Raw genomic sequence first — 25,041 nt, forward strand, 5'->3', positions numbered from 1 at the left:
GCCTGAGAACCAAAAATAATTTTCTCCTTCCCACACTTAAAAAGACATTGATTGAAGTCAAGTCTGGGTGACCCAGAATTAATAATTTGGAAATAATAATCTGTAATTAGTATCAATCAATGATAAACATTTCATTCAATACTCATTCAACAATTATTATTGAGTGCTTAATGTAAGCTAGAATTTTTTCTAAAGGCTGCTATACAAACCCTGTTGGTGCCTAGCAGAGGGAGACAGGCAATAAATAAACACTACATAACTTAAACTGTATATAAATATATATATATGTAAACATACACAGATACACATATACACATCTATACATGACAGATAGTGTCAAAGATGATCTCAATGATAAGTGACATTTGAGAAGAGATCCCAGGTAAGCGGGGGAGGACACCAGGCACATACCTAGATAAAAAGCTCATCAAGCAAAAGAAACAGGAAGTGGAAGGGTCTGGAGGCTGTTCAATGCTCGGTTTAAGAATGATCAAGCAGGCCAGGGTCACTCAGCGGAGTGAGCCAGAGAGAAAGTGGTGGGAGATGAGGACAAGGAGTAACAATGGGGAGGGGCTTTGGAGGTCACATTAAGGTTTTTGGACTTCATTCTGAAAGATGAAGGAATTCTCTGGAAAAGGTGACAGGATCTGGCTTTATATTTAAAGATCACCTTGGCTACTGCATTAAGAACAATCTGCAGTAGGGGTAAAAGCAGATGCCAGAAGGCCTGACACCATTATTAATCCAGGCAAGATATGGTGGCAGCTTGGAGCAGGAGCATTATCTTTGGGATGGTGTAAATGGCCAGATTTTTTATATACTATGAAGACAGGGCTGAAGGGATTTGTTGGTGGAATATTTGTGCCATGTGAAAGAAAAAGAGAAGTCAAAATAACTCTAAAGTTCTCAGCCTAAGCAACTGGGAAGATCCCCTGGAGGAGGGCCAACCCACTCCAGTATCCTTGCCTGGAGAATCCCCATGGACAGAGGAGCCTGGCAGGCTACAGTCCATAAAGTCACAAAGAATCGGACAGGACTGAAGCAACTTAGCATGCACGCAACTGGGAGGAAGGTCTTGACAATGGCTGAAACGAAAAGACTGGAGAAGGAATGGGGATGCTGCTAGTAACCAAATAGTCCATTACTAATTAGGTTTGAGAGGCCAACCGGAGATGCTGAGAAGGCTTTTGAAGACACCAGTTTGAACCACAGGGCAGAACTTTGGAGTTGGTCATTTTCAGGGCACAGATGGCACTTCTAAACCGTGAGACTGGATGAAATCACTAGAAAGCAGACACACAGATGAGGTCTGAGCATGTGGCACTTCAAGATGTGAAAAGAACCAGCAATAGGATAGGTTCAATGCTTGCTTTAAAAATGTTTGAGGAACATTTCAGTTTTCTCCCCTCCTCTATGATATAAACATTCCCATAACCTTTGCTAAATAAATCATTTTTCTTAGAAGATGTGCTCTTCCTTCATTAAGCTAGGTGAAATTCAGCATTCCCTTTCTCAAAATATAAGCTATCATTGGACTTCCCTGGTGGTCTAATGGTTGAGAATCTGCCCATCGAGCAGGGGACACAGGTTCAATACCTGGTCTGGAAGGATCCTGCATGCCACGGGGCAACTAAGCCCGTGTGCCAGAGCTACTGAGTCCAAGCTCTAGAGCCCTCAAGCTACAAAAAGAGAAGCCACCGCGGTGAGACGCCCTAGGGCCACAACGAGAGAGTAGCCCCCACTAGTCCCAATTAGAGAAAGAGCACACACCCAGCAACCAAGACCCAAGGAAGCCAAAAATAAAAATTTTTTAAATATATTTTAAAGAAAGCTTTCACGGACACGAAACTGAGAATTCTCAAGAACTATAAAGAATTTGAGATTTTACCTGCAAGCTGGCAAGTTAGCCTGCCCTGGTTTCATGGATGCTGGCAGAAGACATGAAACTCCTCGGTCAGAGCAAGAGACTTTTTGACTCAGGGCAGGTAACATGAGCTGCATATTTGTTATACATTCCTCATGACCATGCCACATTGCTCAGAGGCAAGAGAAGCAGGTCACCAGGATGCTCCACGTGCAGTGGGTTTGTGTCTCACCAAGGAACCTGACTACGCTAAAGCCTTTCACTGTGTGGATCACAACAAACGGTGGAAAATTCTTAAAGAGATGAGAACACCAGACCACCTTATCTGCCTCCTGAGTAACCTGTATGCAGGTCAAGAAGCAACAGTTAGAACTGGATATGAAACAACAAACTGGTTCCAAATAGGGAAAGGAGTACATCAAGGCTGTATATTGTCACTCTGCTTATTTAAATTATATGCAGAGTACATCATGAGAAACACTGGACTGGATGAAACACAAGCTGGAATCAAGATTGCTGGGAGAAATATCAACAACCTCAGAAATGTAGATGATACCACCCTTGTGGTGGTGAGAGGGACAGAAAGGGAAGAGGAACTAAAAAGCCTCTTGATGAAAATGAAAGAGGAGAGTGAAAAAGTTGGCTCAAAACTCAATATTCAGAAAAGTAAGATCATGGCATCTCGTCCTATCACTTCATGGCAAATGGATGGGGAAACAATGGAAACAGTGACAAGACTTTACTTTCAGTTCAGTTCAGTTGCTCAGTCGTGTCCGACGCTTTGTGACCCCATGAATCGCAGCACGCCAGGCCTCCCTGTCCATCACCAACTCCCGGAGTTCACTCAGACTCATGTCCATCGAGTCAGTGATGCCATGCAGCCATCTCATCCTCTGTCATCCCCTTCTCCTCCTGCCCCCAATCTCTCCCAGCATCAGAGTCTTTTCCAATGAGTCAACTCTTCGCATGAGGTGGCCAAAGTACTGGAGCTTCAGTTTTAGCATCATTCCTTCCAAAGGAATCCCAGGGCTGATCTCCTTCAGAATGGATTGGTTGGATCTCCTTGCAGTCCAAGGGACTCTCAAGAGTCTTCTCCAACATCACAGTTCAAAAGCATTAATTCTTTGGCGTTCAGCCTTCTTCACAGTCCAACTCTCACACCTGTACATGACTACTGGAAAAACCATAGCCTTGACTAGATGGACCTTAGTCAGCAAAATAATGTCTCTGCTTTTGAATATGCTATCTAGGTTGGTCATAACTTTTCTTCCAAGGAGTAAGCGTCTTTTAATTTCATGGCTGCAATCACCATCTGCAGTGATTTTGAAGCCCCCAAAAATAAAGTCTGACATGTTTCCACTGTTTCCCCATCTATTTGCCATGACGTGATGGGACCAGATGCCATGATCTTTGTTTTCTGAATGTTGAGTTTAAGCCAACTTTTTCACTCTCCTCTTTCATATTCATCAAGAAGCTTTTTAGTTCCTCTTCACTCTCTGCCATAAGGGTGGTGTCATCTGCATATCTGAGGTTATTGATATTTGTCCCGGCAATCTTGATTCCAGCTTGTGTTTCTTCCAGTCCAGCATTTCTCATGATGTACTCTGCATAGAAGTTAAATAAGCAGGGTGACAATATACAGCCTTGACGTACTCCTTTTCCTATTTGGAACCAGTCTGTTGTTTCATATCCAGTTCTAACTGTTGCTTCCTGACCTGCATATAGGTTTCTCAAGAGGCAGGTCAGGTGGTCTGGTATTCCCATCTCTTGAAGAATTTTCCACAGTGTATTGTGATCCACACAGTCAAAGGCTTTGGCATAGTCAATAAAGCAGAAATAGATGTTTTTCTGGAACTCTCTTGCTTTTTCCATGATCTAGCAGATGTTGGCAATTTGATCTCTGGTTCCTCTGCCTTTTCTAAAGCCAGCTTGAACATTAGGGAGTTCACGGTTCACGTATTGCTGAAGTCTGTCTTGAAGAATTTTGAACATTACTTTACTAGCATGTGAGATGAGTACAATTGTGCGGTAGCTTGAGCATTCTTTGGCATTGCCTTTCTTTGAGATTGGAATGAAAACTGACCTTTTCCAGTCCTGTGGCCACTGCTGACTTTACTTGGGGGGGGGCTCCAAAATCACTGTGGATGGTGATTGCAGCCATGAAATTAAGACACTTGCACCTTGGAAGAAAAGCTAGGACAAACCTAGGCAGCATATTAAAAAGCAGAGACATTATTTTGCTGACAAAGGTCCATCTAGTCAAAGCTATGGTTTTTCCAGTGGTCATGTATGGATGTACGAGTTGGACTATCAAGAAGGCTGAGTGCTGAAGAACTGATGCTTGTGAACTGTGGTGCTGGAGAAGATTCTTGAAGAGTCCCTTGGACTTCAAAGAGATGCAAACAGTCCATCCTAATGGAAATCAGTCCTGAATATTCATTGGAAGGCCTGATGCTAAAGCTCCAATACTTGGCCACTTGATTTGAAGAGTTGACTCATTGGAAATGATCCTGATGATGGGAAAGATTGAGGGCATGAGGAAAAGAGGGTGACAGAGGGTGAGATGGTTGGATGGCATCATTGACTCAATGGACATGAGCTTAAGCAAACTCTGGGAGATAGGGAAGGATGGGGAAGTCTGGTGTGCTGCAGTCCATGGCGTCGCAATGAGTCGGACACGACTGAGCAACTCAACAACAACAAAAGGAACCTAAAGCTTAGAAAACCCCAGTCTTTAATAATGAGCTGTGAGCAAATCAATCCAACCTTTGTTCCAGAGGCAGATATTATCTTTATTATACCAGACAGCAAACAAATCTATCCTCTAGTCCGGAGGGAAATGCTGTCTCTGTCTTCTGAGAATATTCACTATACAAACATCCTTGAAAGATAATGCAGAACAAAAAGTGCCCACACTAATGAGAGACCCATGGATAATCATCTCCCAACAAAAGTCAAAACTGTGAAGCAGCATATTTTGAAGAATTTCTGAGTCCTTATCCTATTTCACTTTGGAATTCAAAATCTTAAATACTTTTTAAAAAATATTAATTATATTTATTTAACTAGATAACACTTTAACAGGGCACAAAATTCAAAAGATAAGCTATACAGGATTATTCTTTTATCAGCAAAAGATGGCATCAAAGTGGTTTCTCATTTGCTGTGAGAAGGGAGTACATTTGTATCAGACTCATTTGCTTGCATCCTGTTTATTCTGCCTTCCACTCAATTTCCAAATGAGTCAGATTCTCTAAATAGATGTTAAAAGCCAGAGCTCAGCACTTAGGGAATATAAGAAACTGTCGCCATTTTACTAGAGCTTTATCAATGTCCACCTGAACCCCAAATAACCCACAATGCAGTGGGTTGTATCTAGTGGGTTAAGTGAAAGCTAAGGATCTAAACTGGCTTAAGGGTCTAAACAGCAGTGATATCTCACCCAAGTGCTGCCTGACAGTAGCCTTTAGCACAGGTTCTCTTATCTGTTCCATCTGCCAGGCAGAGACGCCTTGCTCTGTAATCAATGACAGATAGCTTTATTTACACTCTTTTCAGTGATAATGTTGCTGTCTAGTAAGCATGTGAGGGTATATATCATAGTAAGCACTTGATAAATCTTGGTGGCCAGCTATGCCATTAGAAGCCCTTACAAATATTCACGTTCCAAAGAAATACATGGCTACTGTTCACTCATTTGTGCAGTCATCTTTCACCTTATTGGGCACCTAATGCATCAGGCATTGTCTTAGGTACCAGGTACACAGTGATAAACAAGACAGACAAAAATCCCTGCCTCAAGGGGAGCTTACTCTCTTGTGGAGGAGGGAGACACATGAATAAAATATGCTAAATAATAATATATGTTAAGGAAAAAAGATCCAGTGGAAAGAGATGTGATATCTAGAGAAGCTGACATCTTATACAGGATAGTCCAGGAAAGGCTTAATGAAAACAGAATATTTGGCTAGGCAGCCCTTCTCAATCCTCTGGTCCCTGGTCTTTTCTAAATGCTCTAGAACATTCTGATAGAAAAATGGATCTAAGGCATTATCCTGAAAAAAATGCTCAAGATAGACAACAATAATTATAATGAACAACATAATGTATCCATAAGATAAACCATATAATCATAATTAACTTAAATATATCAATTATTGAATATTAAATACATAATTATTAAAGATCAAATTTTTACTACTTAAATAATTTCTTATTCTCTTATAGAGTATGTGTTACAATCATGATATAGACAAGGTGGTACATTAAAAACTGGTCATATCACTGAAACAAAATCTGAATGAACATATAGCATTAAAAAAAAAAAATAACAACCTCCTTTTAGTTAGTGGAATGGTTGCTGCTAATAGGCAAGAGTAAAAAACAAAGCAGCTGAGTACTGGAGACAAAGAACAGCTCCATCAGAAGCCTGCAGCCATATTTTATTCCCACTGAGTTATTATAAATTCTTTAAATAGCAGAAGCTTTGGGGATCTCCTTTTCTTTTAATTATAGAATCCACCCAGTAATTAAACCACTTTTCTCATCTCATTACCAGATGGGTACATTTTCCAAGTTTACAAATGGAAATCAGTTTCTACTTCCTTCAGATGCTGGCTTTGTTATTACTCAGTTCCTGTCCTTTCCCAGGGGAATTCCACACACAATCATATAGCTTTAGCCATTATCTGGACGCCGAACACTTTCAATCCTTCTTCCCAGCACAGACCAGTATCTCTTTGAGTGCTAAGCCTACGAGACGTTGTATGGATCACGTATGCTCAGCCTCAATGTATTATCTAAACTGAACTCCTTCCCCACCCTCCATAATAGCCTATCTGAAGTGAAGTGAAGTTGCTCAGTCATGTCCGACTCTTTGCAACCCCATGGACTGTAGCCTGCCAGGCTCTTCCCTCCATGGGATTCTCCAGGCAAGGGTACTGGAGTGGGTTGCTATTTCCTTCTCCAGGGGATCTTCCCAACCCAGGGATTGAACCCGGGTCTCCCGCATTCCGGGCAGACGCTTTAACCTCTGAGCCACCAGGGAAGCCCAATGGCCTATCTAGTGCTCCTGTATTTTCTTATTTGGTGGCGCCCTTATGTTTACCCAGGCAGTCCAGCGGGAACTTTGGATCTTTCTTCATTCCTCACATCCAATCAGTCATAAAATCCTAGCAACTTTAACTGGGTAAAGGTTAAATGTCTTCGGTTAAGGTAAAGTTAAGGTTAAGCTGGTTTAATGTCTCTTAAATCTGTCCCCGAGTCCCTACCACACTTGGTTCTATGTTCCTTACATTATTTCCACCTGGACTACCATTATATCCACCCCCTTTCTGGATCTATCTGCCTGCCTCCAGTCTACATCCTGTATTTCTCTCCATCACAGCATTTATTATTCAGTATCCTGTGTGAATGTGCTCAGTTGCTCAGTCGTGTTTGACTCTTTGAGACCCCATGGACTGTAACCCAGCAGACTCCTCTGTCCCTGGAATTTTCCGGGCAAGAATGCCTGAGTGGGTTGCCATTTCCTACTCCAGAGGATCTTCCTGACCCAAGGACTGAACCCAGGTCTCCTGCATTGCAGGTAGATTCTTTACCATCTGAGCCAGTATGTATCTCTTCAAATACCCCCACGAGTTCCTTGACACATGGAGTATGTATTCCATTAACATTTACAAATTGGATATATAACTCTTGGACCATTAGATTCCAAGATGCCAGACATCTTAGGAGGTAACAGACGTTCACCAACAAAACTCCTGCTCACCAATCCTGATCTTGCTACAGCTAAACATATGAACTCCTGGACAGTTTACTGGTTTAAGTTTGTGCTGTGAACTCTAATTCCTCCACTGCAACCCTTTCCCACCTTCATACTTATCTAACTCTCCTGTAAGATGTTCAGTGTCCTCTTTCTTCCTCCTCTTTCAAAATCCAAAAGAGTCCATCTCTTCTTTTTATTTCCACAGGCATTTGTATCTTAGGGCTTTCTTTCTAATTGCGGAAAGTCACCTCTGGTCCCATTCAAGGGCTTTGGGACCTGGTTACTTTGAAGTCGGAGTCCTCATCACAGTTGAAAAGAAACATAAACGACAGATAAATAAAGGGGTCCTACCGTATAGCACAGGGAACTGTACTCAATATCCTGTGATAAATCGGAATGGAAAAGAATATGACAAATAAGGTATAACTGAATCACTTAGCTGTACAGCAGATATTAACATCACATTGTAAATCAACTATGTAATGTCTGAAAGGGACCCTTGAGAGTTCCCTGGACAGCAAGGAGATCAAACCAGTCAATTCTAGAGGAAATCAGGCCTGAATATTCACTGGAAGGACTGATGCTGAAGCTGAAACTCCAATACTTTGGCTCCCTGATGCAAAGAACTGACTCATTGGAAAAGACACCGATGCTGGGAAAGATTGAAGGCAGGAGGAGAAGGGGGTGACGGAGGATGAGATGGCTGGACAGCATCACCAATTCAATGGACATGACTGTGAGCAGACTTTTGGGATATGGTGAAGGACAGAGACCTGACCTGCTGCAGTCCATGGGGTTGCAAAGAGTCATACACAACTTAGCAACTAAACAACAACAACATGCCGTGTCTTGTGTATGTCTCAGTCGCGAAGTCATGTCGAACTCTTTTGCAGCCCCCTGGACTGTAGTCTGCCAGGCTCCCCTGTCCATGGAATTTTCCAGGCAATCAAATGTACTTCAATAACATTTAATTTTTTTCCCAATTTTTTTTAAAGAACTATAAAGCACAAAACACAAAACTTCATTTCATTGCTCTTTCACAGTTAGTCTTCCCTCTCAGGATGAGGAATCTCAGTGAACACCCAAAGGCCTGTGTACCCCTGGTCTTGGGGCTGGGGAAGCTCAGTATTCCCCTTAACTTCAATCTATTCCTGAATTAGAGAAGGTGAACAACTTCAGGACTTGGGAGCACATTCAATTATCAACTGGTATGGAGTTAGGGAGATAGGGCTGCCTGCAAGACAAGCTTTGACCGTGACATGCCACAGACATGCCACATTGCCAGGAAGCCAGAGGTGCCTTACCTTTGCAGGTGAAACATTTGATGTGGAAATGATTGGTCTGGACCCGAAGCACTTCCCCTTTGCACGGCTCTCCACATTTATGGCAGTGAATGACAGGCTTCTCTGACGGGTGGTGAGGGTCTTGAGGGTGGGCCACTGAAAGAAAAACAGGGAAAGATCCATGTGAGTAGAAAGCATTCCTATAAAAGGAGTTTATAAATATGCCCATAAATATGCCCATAATTTTAGTATCAAATGAACCACATATTGATTCAATAAGCACCAATGGAGCCCCTGTCATCATGTCATAATCATGGGGATACACAAAGCAAAAAGAGAGTTGGGTAACAGTCCACTGTTGGGGAAAAGACTGTGCTTATTTCTCTGGGAGCCGGCACTCTTCTCTCTTTTTCCCAAACATCTCGAGGACTATGTATTAAATTTTTGAGTCATTAAGTACATAATCTTGCTTGGTTCAATATGGTGTGATATGTGCCTATCTTGATTTAGAAAATGCCTTTCAGCCAGGAGTTCACTGCAGACTGTAAGTTCCCTGAGAATGAGGACTAGTTATTAATAAAGTTCATATATTGTTTCTCCCCACTGGGACTCCTCTTCCCTTCCCCCAGCTCCTCAGAACATAGCAGAGCACTCGTGCACCAAAGGGGCTCAGCCAACATTTATTTCCTTCTTAGCAGGCGCTGGCTAGTTCCTTGTCTACCAGACAGTCATTCCTCATCTTCATTTGGCAGCTCATTGAACCTGTTGGAGGTCTATTATGAGCCTCCCATTGTGTGTGCTGGAGAAGGAAGTGACAACCCACTCCAGTATTCTTGCCTGAAAAATCTCATGGACAGAGGAGCCTGGTGACCTAAAATCCACGGGGTCACAAAGAGTTGAACATGACTAAAGCGACTTAGTACACATCATGTGCACAGTTCCCAGTACACACACTGCAGGTAGTCATTAAAGAAAAAATCAATTAGAAACTATGTGGACGTCTCTGAACCTCAGACTCCTTTCCTGTAAAATAAGGGGGATTGGATCTGAGGCTCTTTCCAGGCTCTACAATCATATGATGGGGTTTACAAGGGTTATTCTTTCAGTTTGCAGAGTGTAGACTTCAGAGAACGGAAGTTATTGTGACCGCCCCACCCCAGGATAGGATTACAGTCTCCCCTGACAAAGGACCAAGAGAGAAGACAGCAAGAGGCCACCTGTGACTTGATGCTACCCAAGGGTCTTCACTGAACTTGCAGTTTGTTCAGCCAGAGAATGCAGAGAGGCATTTTTTGCTATTAAATTCCTTTTCTGATTTGGGTCCTCGGAAGGAGGAATCATGCGATATATAAAAACGTATTGCATAAGTACTGGCATGAGTGTGATAGGGGATAAGAACAGCAAGCCTAAAATTAATCAACCAACACAAAGAACAAAGGTCATTTTTTTTTCAAACAGTAAAACCGGGTTGGACGTGGTGAGAGAGGGGGGTGTGGGCAGGTATTGCTGAAATTGAACTTCGAAATCACCTCCCAGCAAGGAGCTCTCTGTTACACGCCAAGTATAATAGTTCATTGTTTCTCTCGGACCATTGTAACGTTCGCATTTCACCTGGAAAGAGCTTGAGCAAGACAGTCCAAATAGTCCATTACTAGCTAGCTTCGCAGGAACAAGGTTCTTCTTGTGAGACTAAGACTAGGAGCAGCTGTAGGTTCGGGTTCCACACCTGGTCTGAATTTTCTGCACTGGACCCTGAAGCGTTTGGCAAAGGTGGCAACATCATGATACCCCTGCACTTCCCTATCGGCCTGCTGGGATCTCTCTTGGAAACCTATATTCACAACAGAAGTCAGTACTGCCTGAAGGAATTAAGAAGGGACAGGCTTCCAAGATCTCTAAACAACCACTGACTTCTAAAGTGATGTGCAATTAGGCCAAAAATTGATTGATCTGGGCATTAAAAAAAAGTTTCCCATAACACCGTCTGCTTTATGCAAGGTTTTCCATGTGTCTGTTTCAAATTCTTGCTTCCAGTACGAATGGAGGAAAATAATATTTATTTAGCATCTGTCTCTAAGTGCCAGGCTCCCCTGTTGGCAAGGTGCTTACACATCAGTCATTTTATGCCATCCTCACCACCCCTCTCTCAGTAAGGTGGGTAATACTGTTACCATTTGACAGATGAGGAAACCGAGCCTCAGAGAAGCTGAGCAGCCTGCTCAAAGAACAGTAAGTGGAGGCTCAAATATCTACACCCAGGCCTTTCTGACTCCCGAGCTCATGTTCTTCCTGGGCCATTTGTCTAAATCAGAAATTATTATAAGCCCAGCAATGACTGCTGCAAGTTGGGCAATAATTTATTTAGGTGGGCTCAAGCGCTATTTCAAAGCCACAACTAGGACTTGGCTTGTAAAGGCTTATACACTGTGTGTGGTAAAATATTGCTAGCTGTGCATGGTACCCAGATGGTGATCCTCAGGGTAGTGCTGCTGACCCCCTTTAACAGAACCCCCCATGTCATGTATTAAAACTGCAGATTCCTCCATGCACCCCAGTGTTCGTTGCAGCGCTATTTACAATAGGTGGGACAGGGAAACAACCCATGTCAATCAACAGATGAATGGTTAAAGATGTGATACATATACACAATGGACTATTACTCGGCCATTAGAAAGAATGAAATAATGCCATTTGCAGCATCATGAATGGACCTGGAGATTATCATATTAAGTGAAAGAAGTCAGACAGAGAAAGAGAAATAACGTATGACATCCCTTGCATGTGGAATCTAAAAAGAAATGATACAAATGACTCACAGATTTATTTTCCTTAAAGTAACCAACGTATGATTCCCAGCGGGGAAGGATGGGAGAAAGGGATAGTTTGGGATGGACATGTACACACTGCTATATTTTAAATGGATAACGTATAAAGTTCTGCCTCCCACGTGGCTCAGTGGTAAAGAATCCACCTGCAATGCAGGAGACTCAGGTTCCATTCCTGAGTTAGGAAGATCCCTTGGAGAAGGAATTGGCAACCCACTCCAGTATTCTTGCCTGGGAAATCCCATGGACAGAGGAGCCTGGTGGGTTACAGTCCATGAGGTCTCCAAAGAGTCAAGACACATTTAGTGACTATGACAAAAAGGTCCTACCAAAGGCACAGGGAATTCTGCTCAATGTTATATGACAGCTGGGATGGGAGGGGACTTTGGGGAAGAATGTATACATGTATCTGTGTGGCTGAGTGCCTTTGCTGTCCACGTGAAACTATCACAACATTGTTAATCAGCTATTACCAATACAAAATAAAAAGTTAAAAAAATAAATAAAAATAAAAATGAAGATTCCTCAACCCCACTGAACTGGGGATTAAAGTCAGGAGACCTATCATTTTAGTAAGCTCCTCAGGTGCTTCTACATACTACAGTTTAAGAACGATTGTCCCCATAGGATTCAGACAATATTGTGAAGCAAGTTACAGAGTAGAGTTAGAGTGGAAAAAATTAACCCACAAGACCATCCATCTCAAAAACAATATTAGAACACAGTGGACCTCTTGACCACGAGGGAGAATGCATTTCTGGATGAGAAACTGCATTGCAGTTTCTCTTGACACTTGATTTTTTTATAACTAAGCAAGCTGGCGATGCTTGCTGAGTAATGATGAGGGAAGGAAAATATCATTTCACTTCTTGGCTCTCCCCTTTGTCTCAACAAAGGTGCCAGGGCAAAGGCTGGCACCAGTCATAAAGTCAGAACTGGGGTCAGCATCTGCATTTGCAAGCATTTCCCTTTGGAAATATATATTACCCTGCGAAATCCTCCATGCCCAGAGATGACCTCTGTTTTCACCCAGAGATGAGTGGAGACTTTATCATTTTACTTACTGTTCCATCCCACATCAGCCTAGGCAGACACATCTCAGAACCACCTACTTGTGAAGAAATGGGCTTTGCTTTTTAGAGGACAGAATCCAAAGACCAAAGGAGACTCAGTATTGATTTCATCCCAACCCAAATCAGGATAGAGAAAAGAATGTCTCTCCTTTTTCAAGCTCAATAAAGAGGCTTTACATAACTTCTTTGGCAGTTTGGTTAATACCAAATGTATGTTCTTTGGCTCAATTTTACATTTTTGAAATATGCTGAGTCAGCTGCAATATAAAAATGACATTAATTCTGTACTCCTCTTATTTGTCAGCTGGCCCTGTTCCTACTTTTTCCTTGATTGCTTCATCTTTCAGAGCCTGGGTGGTCCCTCCTTATTCTACTGATAGGGGAAATGAGGAGCCCAGAGCTTACATTCCTTGCCCAAAGTCAGCCCTGAATTATGGGCAGAGGTACACTTAGCACTTGGACTTCCCAAATCTTTCTACTGTACCAAGTAGTCAGTGGTTCATCCCGGAATTTGGGCAGACATGGTTAAAATTTTCCATGGCTCATCGGTTGTTGCTACAATAAGAATAATACAATGGAAAACCTGAAGCATGGTTGCATATCTCCTTAACAGTGAGGAAATGTGTATGAAGAACCAAGAGTCTGTTTGCCTGAAAAGGTAAAGGGATTCCTCCACTCCAGTTTGGAGGGATTCTGGAGACTCAGTTAAGGCAGCCTATTGCAAGCCTAACGTAAGTTTCACACTGCCTCTCACAGTCAAGCGAAGCAGGTTAGCCTGATCCCTGAGACTCAAGCATAAAACAGAAACCACAGTCCATTAGGGTGTGTTACTTTGGAAATGCCTACTGGAGATTACAGGCAATGAGACTGGGACAGGAAGTGGAGATCACTAAGGAAAACTGTCACCTTCAGTGTCGTCAAACAGAGGAAATTACGGCCATAAGAGGAAAGCTAAAATGATTAGGTGGAGTCCTTCCTAATATTCAGAACCAGCTTCACCTCATCTAAGTTCCTCCTATTTAGGGGACAGACCACGAAACTAGACCACTAGAATCAGAACATCTGAGAAAGCATATTGGGAATAAAAATCTCTTTAGTGGGTGACTATCGTGAGCCTATTTGACAGCATTCTAATTCTAATTCTAGTGCATTATAATTGCCCCGGGCTTTGATGCTGGGAGGGATTGGGGGCAGGAGGAGAAGGGGACGACAGAGGATGAGATGGCTGGGTGGCATCACTGACTCGATGGACGTGAATCTGAGTGAACTCTGGGAGTTTGGTGATGGACAGGGAGGCCTGGCGTGCTGTGGTCTATGGGGTCGCAAAGAGTCAGACACGACTGAGCGACTGAACTGAACTGATCTGAACTATTCACATCCGTCAAGATGGTGTAGAAGGATGTGTGCTCATCTTTTCCTGCGAGAACTCCAAAATTGCAACTAACTGCTGAAAAGTGATCAACAGGAGAATGTTGGATCCCACCAATAAAAGATATACTTTTACTTTGCCCACAAAGGCATGTATGGTCAAAGCTATGGTTTTTCCAGTAGTCATGTATGGATGTGAGAGTTGGACCATTAAGAAAGCTGAGCACTGAAGAACTGACGCTTTTGAACTGTGGTGTTGGAGAAGAATCTTGAGAGTCCCTTAGACTGCAAGGAGATCTAACCAGTCAATCCTAAAGGAAATCAGTCATGAATATTCATTGGAAGGATTGATGCTAAAGCTGAAGCTTCAATACTTTGGCCACATGATGCTGACTCATTAGAAAAGACCCCGATGCTGGGAAAGATTGAAGACCGAAGGAGAAGGGGGTAACAGAGGATAAGATGGTTGGAAAGCATCATCAACTGAACTGACATGAGTTTGAGCCAGCTTCAGGAGCTGGTGATGGACAGGGAAGTCTGGCATGCTGCAATCCATGGGGTTGCAAAGAGTTGGACATGACTGAGCAGCTGAACTGAACTGATTTGAACTATTCAGAGTCTCCCAGGTAATATATCCCCCTCCCAAGTGTCCTTCCCTCTCATTAGCACCATCAGTCTCTCCACCAGCCTTTGAAACCACACCAGGCTTGATGGTTTTCAAAACCCTTCCATCTGCATTATCTCAAGTCACTCACAAGAGCCTTATGAGGTAGGAAGAGCAGTAACAGTCAAGCCCATTTTTAAAACAGACAGACTGAGACTCAGAGGGACAAAATGACTCACCCAAGGTGACACAGCCATGAAACAGAGAGTTGGCAATAAACCAATGCAGTTCTCTTTACACCCAAACAAGCCCCTAATCACTGATGCTTGGAACCTCTCAGTCATCCTGATCCCACCCCCTCACTCATCCCCCATGAAATTCTGTCCACCCTCCCATCCTTTAGTCATCCTTTTGCTCACCACATAAATCCAAACCTCAACCCCTTTCTCAAGATTGCTGAGAGTTCCCAGCAGCTTGGCTCTTTCTTCTTCAATGTGGCCTTGGAAGTGTAGGTCACTCAAAGAGGTGGACATCACTCCCCACTCCTTAAGCTCAGGCTGTGCTTGGTGACTTCATTCCAGAAGGGACAGTATGGAAGAGGGGTGGGAGAGAACCTTTACAGTGAACAAATCTGACAAGCACTACCTCACCTGGGAGATCAAAGTCAACATCAACAATCAACATCGTGTTGAGAGTGTGTACCTCCGATATGATGTGATGACAATTGGCACTTTGCCCCCATGACCTTCTCTCCCATAAACTTCATAACCCTAGTCTAATCATGAGAAAATCCCCAAAATGAGGGACTTTGCACAAAAACCTGATTAGTACTCTTCACAATTATCAAGATCATCAAAAACAAGAAGGAAAGTCACATTGTCGCAGCCAGGAGGAGCTGAAAATGATACGATGACTAAATGCAGTATGGTGTCCTGGATGGAATCCCAGAACAGGAAAAAGACATCAGAAAAAAAAAAACAAGAAAATACAAATAAAATACAGACTTAGCAACGTGTCAATGTGGTTCATTAACTATTACAAAAGAATTATGTTAATGCAAGATGTTACTCACATGGAAAACTAGTATATGGAAACTATTATTTTCTCAAATTTTCTGTAAGTCTAAGACTGTTCTAAAAATAAGATTTATTAAAATAAAAACAAAATAACTTCCATTATTTCTCTTAGTTCCAATCTATCAAATCTAGAGTTCTTGGTACTATTTCAGAGATCTTCAATAACATGACCCATGATAGCTATTTAGATATTTAAGAAGGGACTACATTTGTTAAGTACATCTCACTGTATTGATTGGTTCTGAGCTCAGGCTAACCTGAAAGATGAACACTAAAGTCCTCTGATGTCCATCGGTATAAATATACAAAGTCTCCTTTAATGAGGCCTCCTGACTACTTCCTGATCTTCATCTTCCTTGCCTTCACTCATGTCATATGCCTCACTTAGAATAACTTCTCCTTTCCTCATCTGCTTGCTCCTTGGAAGAAAAGTTATGACCAACCTAGATAGCATATTAAAAAGCAGAGACATTACTTTGCCAAGAAAGGTCCATCTAGTCAAAGCTATGGTTTTTCCAGTAGTCATGTATGGACGTGAGAGTTGGACCATAAAGAAAGCTGCTCACTGAAGAGTTAATGATTTTGAACTGTGGTATTGGAGAAGAATCTTGAGAGTCCCTTGGACAGCAAGGAGATCAAACCAGTCATGACTATTCATTGAAAGAACTGATGCTGAAACTCCAATACTTTGGCCACCTGATGTGAAAAGCTGACTCATTAGAAAAGACCCTGATGCTGGGAAAGACTGAAGGCAGGAGGAGAAGGGGACAACAGAGGATGCGATGGCTGGATGGCATCACCAACGCAATGGACATGAGTTTGAGCAAGCTTCAGGAGATGGTGATGGACAGGGAAGCCTGGTGTGCTGCAGTCCGTGGGGTCACAAAGAATCGCACATGACTGAATGACTGAACAACTCCTCATCTGCTCAAATCCAACCTGACACACAAGGCCTGGTCCACATCCTGGCTCTTATCTGAAGCTATCACTGTAGTTCATATTCATAAAATATCTCATCCTCCTCCAAGTCCTAAAGCACTAAATACCTGCACGGTCGTCCAGCACTTAATTGTCTCTTATTTTGTATTTGCTTTTGTTTCACAATGCATCAGTCCTGACCCTATAAAATCCCAGGCTCAGGGTTCAGTTTCTCCAGATTTCTGGGATTCTTCTGATATCAAATAACCTGAGTTGTTCTCTCTCTGCTCCTCAGTTCAATTTTTAGATCAGGGAAAACAGGGTTACCATTCAATACCACTACTGAGGTACCTCCCCCATGAAGCTAGAGACTCCTGAACATATGATATCTCAAGGTCACTCTGTAACAGTATGCTATTGTTGCAACAAGAACAATTTATTGAACACTTACTATGTGCAAGGCCCTGTCATAACTGTTTTATCCCGGCAATCACATATAATCTTACAACTGTGTTTTGGGGGGAGATATTTCATTATTCCTGATTTGCAGAGCAGAATACCAAAGCAAGGAGTTCAAAACCTTGTTCAAGATCACACAACGAGGAAGTCTTCTGACTCCAAAGCCCAGGCTCTGAAGCACTGAGTAGGGGGTTTCCACAGGAAAGTCTTGTACAGCCTAGACGGAAACCACGCTAGTGTGATGTATTAGATTCTGATTACACAGTTCAAAAATGCTGAATACCCAGCTGCATGAGAATCCCAAAGGTAACACCTGCTAGTAAATAAGCAGATGGGAAATAGCACTTCAAATACCAAAAGTTATTCCAGGCTGCAGCGATTTATGGGAAAAGAACACTTGCAGGGGAAGGGGAACAGACAGAGGAAAAGCAACCCGACTTCAGGAGGACACTGCCTGCAGCTTCCGCTCTGAGCAGAGGTCTGGGCTGGAAAATTGTCTCTGGTTAGGACTGGTCTGGATTTGCAATCACACAATGATATTCCACTGGTAAGCTTGGTTTCTGCCTAAAGACAGGAATCCTGTTCTCCTGGGAGCCTACATTTCAGAGAGACGGCTTTACTACTAAGAATACTTTCTAAGCTTCTACTGCATTGCTGCTGTTTAGTCACTAAGTCGTGAAATGAAGTCGCTCAGTTGTGTCCGACTCTTTGCGACCCCATGGACTGTAGCCTACCAGGCTCCTCGGTCCATGAAATTTTCCAGGCAAGAGTACTGGAGTGGGTTGCCATTTCCTTCTCCAGGGGATCTTCCTGACCCAGGGATCGAACCAAGGTATCCCACGTTGCAGGCAGACGCTTTACCATCTGAGCCACCAGTTGCATCCAACTCTTTTGCGACCCCATGGACTATAGCCCGCCAGGCTCCTCTGCTCATGGGATTTCCCAGGCAAGAATACTGGAGTGGGTTGCCATTTCCTTCTCCAAGGGATCTTCCTGACCCAGGGACCGAACCTGCATCTCCTGCACTGCAGGTGGATATTTTACCACTAAGCCACCAGGGAAGCCCTTCTACCTCAGTTCCCACTTAATTGTAAATACGTGTCACGCAGATGTATTCTCCCCCTCCTACCACTTCTCTCCACCTCCTACTCCCTTTCTTTATGCTAGAGTGGCACTATTATTGAGCCTAGGAATCAAGAAACTCAAGAGTTTAAATACATGCATAGAGTGCTTAATTCACAGTTTACCTAAAAGTCCATTTCCTGCTGTGGCAAGTGGTAGTTACAGGAAGCTACCCACTGTTACTGTGTCGTTAGTTACCCAAAATGATCCTTCTCTTGAATTGGCTTCCATGACCTAATTTTCTCCCACCACGTTAGTCTGGTAATCAGGATTATTATTTGGCACAAAGCACAGGGCTGCCTTAGCACAAACACTCCCAGTGAGCAGTCAGACGGCTCTAACTTTCTGCCACTTTGGGCTTTCCATTTGTAAGAGGTCCCAGTATCTGACGTTTCTTTTCTGAGCCAATGCCATAGGGCTCTGCTTCCCTCCCAACATAAAAGACACCGTGGGGCAGCTGGGATCCTGATTATAGAAACAGCCCAGGCTCTAATCCAGTTAATCTGATTCCCCCAAGGCAAAGAGGTGCTAGGATAATAAAAATTCAGCTAGGAAACTTCCTCTGTGTAAATCATAGGATGCTTCTACCCTCCCATGCTACCCCTGCCTTTTACTATAAAGGTTAATCTTAGAAGGGGTTTAACATCAGCTTGGGTGTCTTATCCTCCTGCTTCTAAAAGACTGACTCCCTCGACACACACTTTTGGTTGAGATGACTCACCGAGGCAACACCCTTCTTTGACCTCTTCCAGTCCATCTCTGACAGCACTGAGTGATTTAACTTTGAAGCACAGTCATGGGTATAAAGCCCCACCTCTCCTCTTGAATAGCAATTAGAAAGGCCCTTGGGTTAGGAGTTAGGAGACTCCCAATCATCTGCCATGCGCCTCCACTACCCCGAGGCCACACAAAAGGGCTTCAGAATACCTCACAGGATGGAAATGGAGACATGAGGTCAGCTTCTCATGGGAGCCCCCACAGCGCCGGCCTGACACATTGATGCCCGAGTCAGCTGAACGTCGGGAGAGGCAGTCACCAATCCCTATGAGCAGGAATTTCTGAAGTATAATAAAATTCCCTGCTGAAATGTGATACAGCCTTTTAAGGTCACCCAGGGCTCTCAGATTGTCCCTGTAGCAGCAATTCCATTTAGAAATGGATCAAATCGAAAGATTAGGCTGTGACTTCAGCCTGAAGCCTGCTGCCAGAACACTATCTTTCTGGACTGCTGGAGAGCCACCTCTGTGCTGACTCTGAGACTGGGATGGATGCTGGCCCCCCTGGGGCCATTGAGGGTACTCAGGTGAAGACTGAGGGTCATAGGCTATCAGCATTTAGGCCTTGGGCCCTGGGATGGGGTTTAGCTTTAGGCCTGAAACCACCATGGCCTTCTCCTGCTAATTCCAAATCCAGACACTTAAGAGGGGTTTAAAAAAACAAAGAACCAAGAAGTTGATTCAGGACCAGGATGCTTCCCAGCTGTGTTTGCCTTTTTGATTTTTGGCTACTTCTACTTATTAGTGCACTCAGAATTACTAATTAGTTAAACAGTATTTTAACAGCCACTGAAGAAGAAAGTAGGGAAGAAGAAAGTAGGGAAAACCACTAGACCATTCAGGTATGACCAAAATAAAATCCCTTATGATTATACAGTGGATGTGAGAAATAGATTCAAGGGATTAGATCTGATAGACAGAGTGCCTGAAGAACTATGGACAGAAGTTCGTGACATTTTACAGGAGGCAGGGATCAAGACCATCCCCAAGAAAAAGAAATGCAAAAAGGTAAAATGGTTGTCTGAGGAGGCCTTACAAATAGCTGTGAAAAGAAGAAAAGCAAAAAGCAACGGAGAAAAGGAAAGATAAACCCATTTGAATGCAGAGTTCCAAAGAATAGCAAGGAGAGATAAGAAAGTCTTCCTCAGTGATCAATGCAACGAAACAGAGGAAAACAACAGAATGGGAAAGACTAGAGATCTCTTCAAGAAAATTAGAGACACCAAGGGAACATTTCATGCAAAGATGGGCTCAATAAAGGACAGAAATGGTATGGACCTAACAGAAGATATTAAGAAGAGGTACCAAGAACACACAGAAGAACTGTATGAAAAAGATCTTCATGACCCAAATAATCATGATGGTGTGATCACTCACCTAGAGCCAGACATCCTGGAATGTGAAGTCAAGTGGGCCTTAGAAAGCATCACTACGAACAAAGCTAGTGGAGGTGATGGAATTCTAGTTGAGCTATTTCAAATCCTGAAAGATGATGCTGTGAAAGTGCTGCACTCAATAGGCCAGCAAATTTGGAAAACTCAGCAGTGGCCACAGGACTGGAAAAGGTCAGTTTTCATTCCAATCTCAAAGAAAGGCAATGCCAAAGAATGCTCAAACTACCACACAATTGCTCTCATTTCACACGCTAGTAAAGTAATGCTCAAAATTCTCCAAGTCAAGCTTCAGCAATACGTGAACCATGAACTTCCAGATGTTCAAACTGGCTTTAGAAAAGGCAGAGGAGCCAGAGATCAAATTGCCAACATCCACTGGATCATCACAAAAGCAAGAGAGTTTCAGAAAAACATTTGTTTCTGCTTTATTGACTATGCCAAAGCCTTTGACTGTGTGGATCACAATAAACTGTGGAAAATTTTGAAAGAGATGGGAATACCAGACTACCTGACCTGCCTCTTGAGAAATTTGTATGCAGGTCAGAAAGCAACAGTTAGAACCGGACATGGAACAACAAACTGGTTCCAAATAGGAAAAGGGCTTCCCTGGTGGCTCAGATGGTAAAGCATCCACCCGCAATGTGGGGGACCTGGGTTCAATCCCTGGGTTGGGAAGATCCCCTGGAGAAATGGCAATCCACTCCAGTATTCTTGCCTGGAGAATCCTATGGACAGAGGACCCTGATAGGCCAAGCCTATGGGGTCGCAAAGAGTCAGACACGACTAAGCGACTTTACTTTCTTTCACTTATTTAACTTATATGCAGAGTACCTCATGAGAAACGATGGGCTGGGTGAAACACAAGCTGGAATCAAGATTGCCGGTAGAAATATCAATAACCTCAGATATGCAGATGACACCACCCTTATGACAGAAAGTGAGGAAGAACTAAAGAGCCACTTGATGAAAATGAAAGAGAAGAGTGAAAAAGTTGGCTTAAAGCTCACATTTGGAAAACGAAGATCATGGCATCTGGTCCCATCGCTTCATGGCAAATATATGGGGAAACAGTGACTGACTTTATTTTTGGGGGCTCCAAAATCACTGCAGATGGTGACTGCAGCCATGAAATTAAAAGACGCTTACTCCTTGGAAGAAAAGTTATGACCAACCTTGACAGCATATTAAAAAGCAGAGACATTACTTTGCCAACAAAGGTCCATCTAGTCAAGTCTATGGTTTTTCCAGTAGTCATGTATGGATGTGAGAGTTGGACTATAAAGAAAGCTGAGCACCGAAGAATTAATGCTTTTGAATTGTGGTGTTGGAGAAGACTCTTGAGAGTCCCTTGGACTGCAAGGAGATCCAACCAGTCCATCCTAAAGGAGATCAGCCCTGAGTGTTCATTGGAAGTACTGATGCTGAAGCTGAAACTCCAATACTTTGTCCACCTGATGCAAAGAACTGACTCACTGGAATAAAACTACCATGTGACCCAGCATTCCCTCTACTGGGCATATATCCTGAGAAACCCCTAATTGAAGAAGCACTTGTACCCCATTGTTCATTGTAGCACTATTTACAATAGCTGGAACGTGGAAGCAACCTAGATGCCCACTGACAGATGAATGGATAAAGAAGCTGTCGTACATATAGAATATTGCTGCCAAGTCGCTTCAGTCGTGTCCGACTCTGTGCAACCCCATAGACGGCAGCCCACCAGGCTCCCCCATCCCTGGGATTCTCCAGGCAAGAACACTGGAGTGGGTTGCCATTTCCTTCTCCAATGCAGGAAAGTGAAAAGTGAAGGTGAAGTCACTCAGTCGTGCCCGACTCTTAGCGACCCCATGGACTGCAGCCTACCAGGCTCCTCCATCCATGGGATTTTCCAGGCAAGAGTATTGAAGTGGGTTGCCATTGCCTTCTCCTACTCAGTCATAAAAAGGAACATATCTGAGTCAGTTCTAATGAGGATGAACCTAGAGCCTATTATACAGAGAGAAGTAAGTCAGAAAGAGAAAAACAAATATCATATATTAATGCATATGTATGGAATCTAGAAAGATGGTCCTGATGAACTTATTTGCAGGGCAGCAGTGAAAACACACACATAGAGACCAGACTTATGGACACAGTGGGGAAGGGGAGGGTGGGGCAGATTGTGAGAGTAGCATGGAAACATATACCGTACCGCATGTAAATCAAATCACCAGCGGGAATTTGCTGGGTGATGCAGGGAACTCTAAGTGTGCTCCATGACAACCTAGAGGGGTGGGAAGGGGTGGGAGGTGGGAGGGAGGTTCAAGAGGGAAGGGACATATGTACACCTGTGGCTGATTGATGTTGATGTACGGCAGAGACCAACACAATATTGTAAAGCAATTATTATCCAATTAAAAATAAATAATTTTTTAAATAGAAAAATAGTATTTTAGACAAACTAATGAATGTAGCTAATGTGTGTATGCTTAGATTAACTTCAATGAGCCCTTGAGCACCAAGGGTGGTGAGCTGTTTGGCTCCTGCCTGCTGCAGAGAGCTGGCTGCATAAGGCTCTGCCCAACTGTGTGCTCAGTGACTTCATCTTGGTAGCTTGAAGTCAGCCATGGGGAGGGTATTTAAACCCCAGAAATCAGCAGACTTAACAAATCAGGGCTTTGCCCTGTGCCTACTCCCAGAGTCTGTGGTTACACATTTACTATCACAGCACTGTGCCCGAGGTTTACTTGCTAGGAAACAGCAACATGAGGCTTTCAATTCACATGGTGGTAAATTTCAGAAACAAAATTTGAATCCTCTCTGAAGTGGCCTTCCCACTCCTGCTCTGTGTGAATAAACACACACCGTCACCTTTCCCTGGGTGTCTCCTGGGTCTGCACACCCAAAGGGAGGAGGAAAGCAAAGGACCCAAGTTCAGAGCATCCAACGTGCAGAGTCAGACATGACCTTACAAATGCTGGGACTGCTCTTTAGGTGTTTAGGCTCCTTCCAGAAATGAAGTTCTGACTTGTTCAGGCTTTCTGTATGACACAACTCTGCCCAGTGTTACCTTTGCAAGAAAAGGCAAACACACATAATCTATACTTGCCACCTTGCCAGGTATTTTCCTAGTCACCCAGGTGACAGAGAACCTGACCCTGAGTGGTTTGATCATTCTCTCATTTAACTTCAAGGGTTCATCCACAGGAGTGGGAGAAAAGAGATTATTTCCTGAAGTTTAGCAAAGCTCAGACCTAGTAAAATCTATCACTGGGAAAGAAAGAAATATATTTGAAGTTCAACATGGGACCAGGTGAGAGGACAGAGAGACATTAAATGGATACCTCCATTAGAACTCCTAAATTCCAGTGCTTGGGAAATAACTTCTTATCTACAGTCAACAAATAATGACCATGTGAGAGCCGCTGTGTGTGCTGTGTTCTCCCAGGCCTTCTGGGGAACTGTGGAGACAGACCACCCAGGCCTCCCCAGTGCTGTGCACAGCACACAGGACGCTCTCCCTGGGGAGCTGATCAGTGCAGAGAGAAAATGCTGTCCTGGGAGGTTAGGCTAGCCTTTTGTCCTAGGCTAGGACTTCAGAGGGCTTCCCTGGTGGCTTGGCTGGTAAAGAATCTGCCTGCAGTGCAGGAGACCTGGGTTTGATCCCTGGGTTGGGAAGATCCCCTGGAGAAGGGAATGGCAACCCTCTCCAGTATTCTGGCCTGGAGAATTTCAGGGACTGTATAGTCTATGGGGTCACAAAGAGTTGGACACGACTGAGAACTTCTGAAGACAGAAGCATGCAGTAGGCTGGGACAAATAGTTGGAGAAAGTTTCAGGGAATTTGAGACCATGGTGTGGTCAGAAGGTGAATAGTGACAAGGGAGGATGTTTTAAGGGGAGGGACAGTGGAGCCAGGTCTGGAGGTGGGAGAGCCATGGCTGGTTGGGCAGCCTTCTGACCCAGAGGCTTCATGGGCCAAAGCAATGGAAGGTGAAAGTGACAGCCCTTCTTCCAAGACATTCATGTAAATCCCAGAAACTGGTCTCAAAGAGTTTACAGTTTAATCGGGTAGGGTAGGTGCGGGGAGGTAGAGGAAAGGAGAGACCGACAGATAAGGAGACAGAGAGATGGAGAAAGAGAAAGAATGTGAATGGAAATACAAGGTAGAGAGTAAGTCGTGTGCTGCCATAAAAGTATAAATTGAGAGAGACACCAGAAAGTATCCTCTCAGCTGGACCTTTAAGAAAGGGTAGGTGGCAGGATTCAAGTGAGTAGGAAGGAAGAGTCAGGCACCGTAGACAATGGAGGGGTGGGTTGGGGTATGTTTGGGGACCATCAGGACACCTGGTTTGGCATAAACATAGCAAGCAAAGGGCAACATGGAATAGAAGACAGTGAACAAGGTTCATCCTGGACATCCTTTCAGGGAAGCTAAGGACCAGACTGCGGCTTCCTCATCTCCCCAGGAAGGAGGTCTTTAGATGAGTGAAAGTATCAGAGTACAGCTGGCCTATTTCTTAGGTGCTGAGTTAG

At 43.5% G+C, this 25,041-nt stretch overlaps 1 protein-coding gene across 25 annotated transcripts in view; it reads right to left on the reverse strand.

Annotated features, from left to right (window-relative positions):
• The window catches only part of ABLIM1 (actin binding LIM protein 1), a 335,325-nt gene that overhangs the window by 152,351 nt on the left and 157,933 nt on the right, over window positions 1-25,041 (reverse strand). For all 25 annotated transcript variants that reach the window (XM_040255045.1, XM_040255075.1, XM_040255076.1 and 22 more), the window contains exon 2: window positions 8,933-9,067. In XM_040255045.1, coding sequence (XP_040110979.1) covers window positions 8,933-9,067 — 135 coding nt within the window. The remainder of the gene's footprint in view (window positions 1-8,932; window positions 9,068-25,041) is intronic.

This window comes from Oryx dammah, unplaced genomic scaffold, assembly GCF_014754425.2.
Source record: "Oryx dammah isolate SB20612 unplaced genomic scaffold, SCBI_Odam_1.1 HiC_scaffold_14, whole genome shotgun sequence".
In the NCBI taxonomy this organism is placed as follows: domain Eukaryota; kingdom Metazoa; phylum Chordata; class Mammalia; order Artiodactyla; family Bovidae; genus Oryx; species Oryx dammah.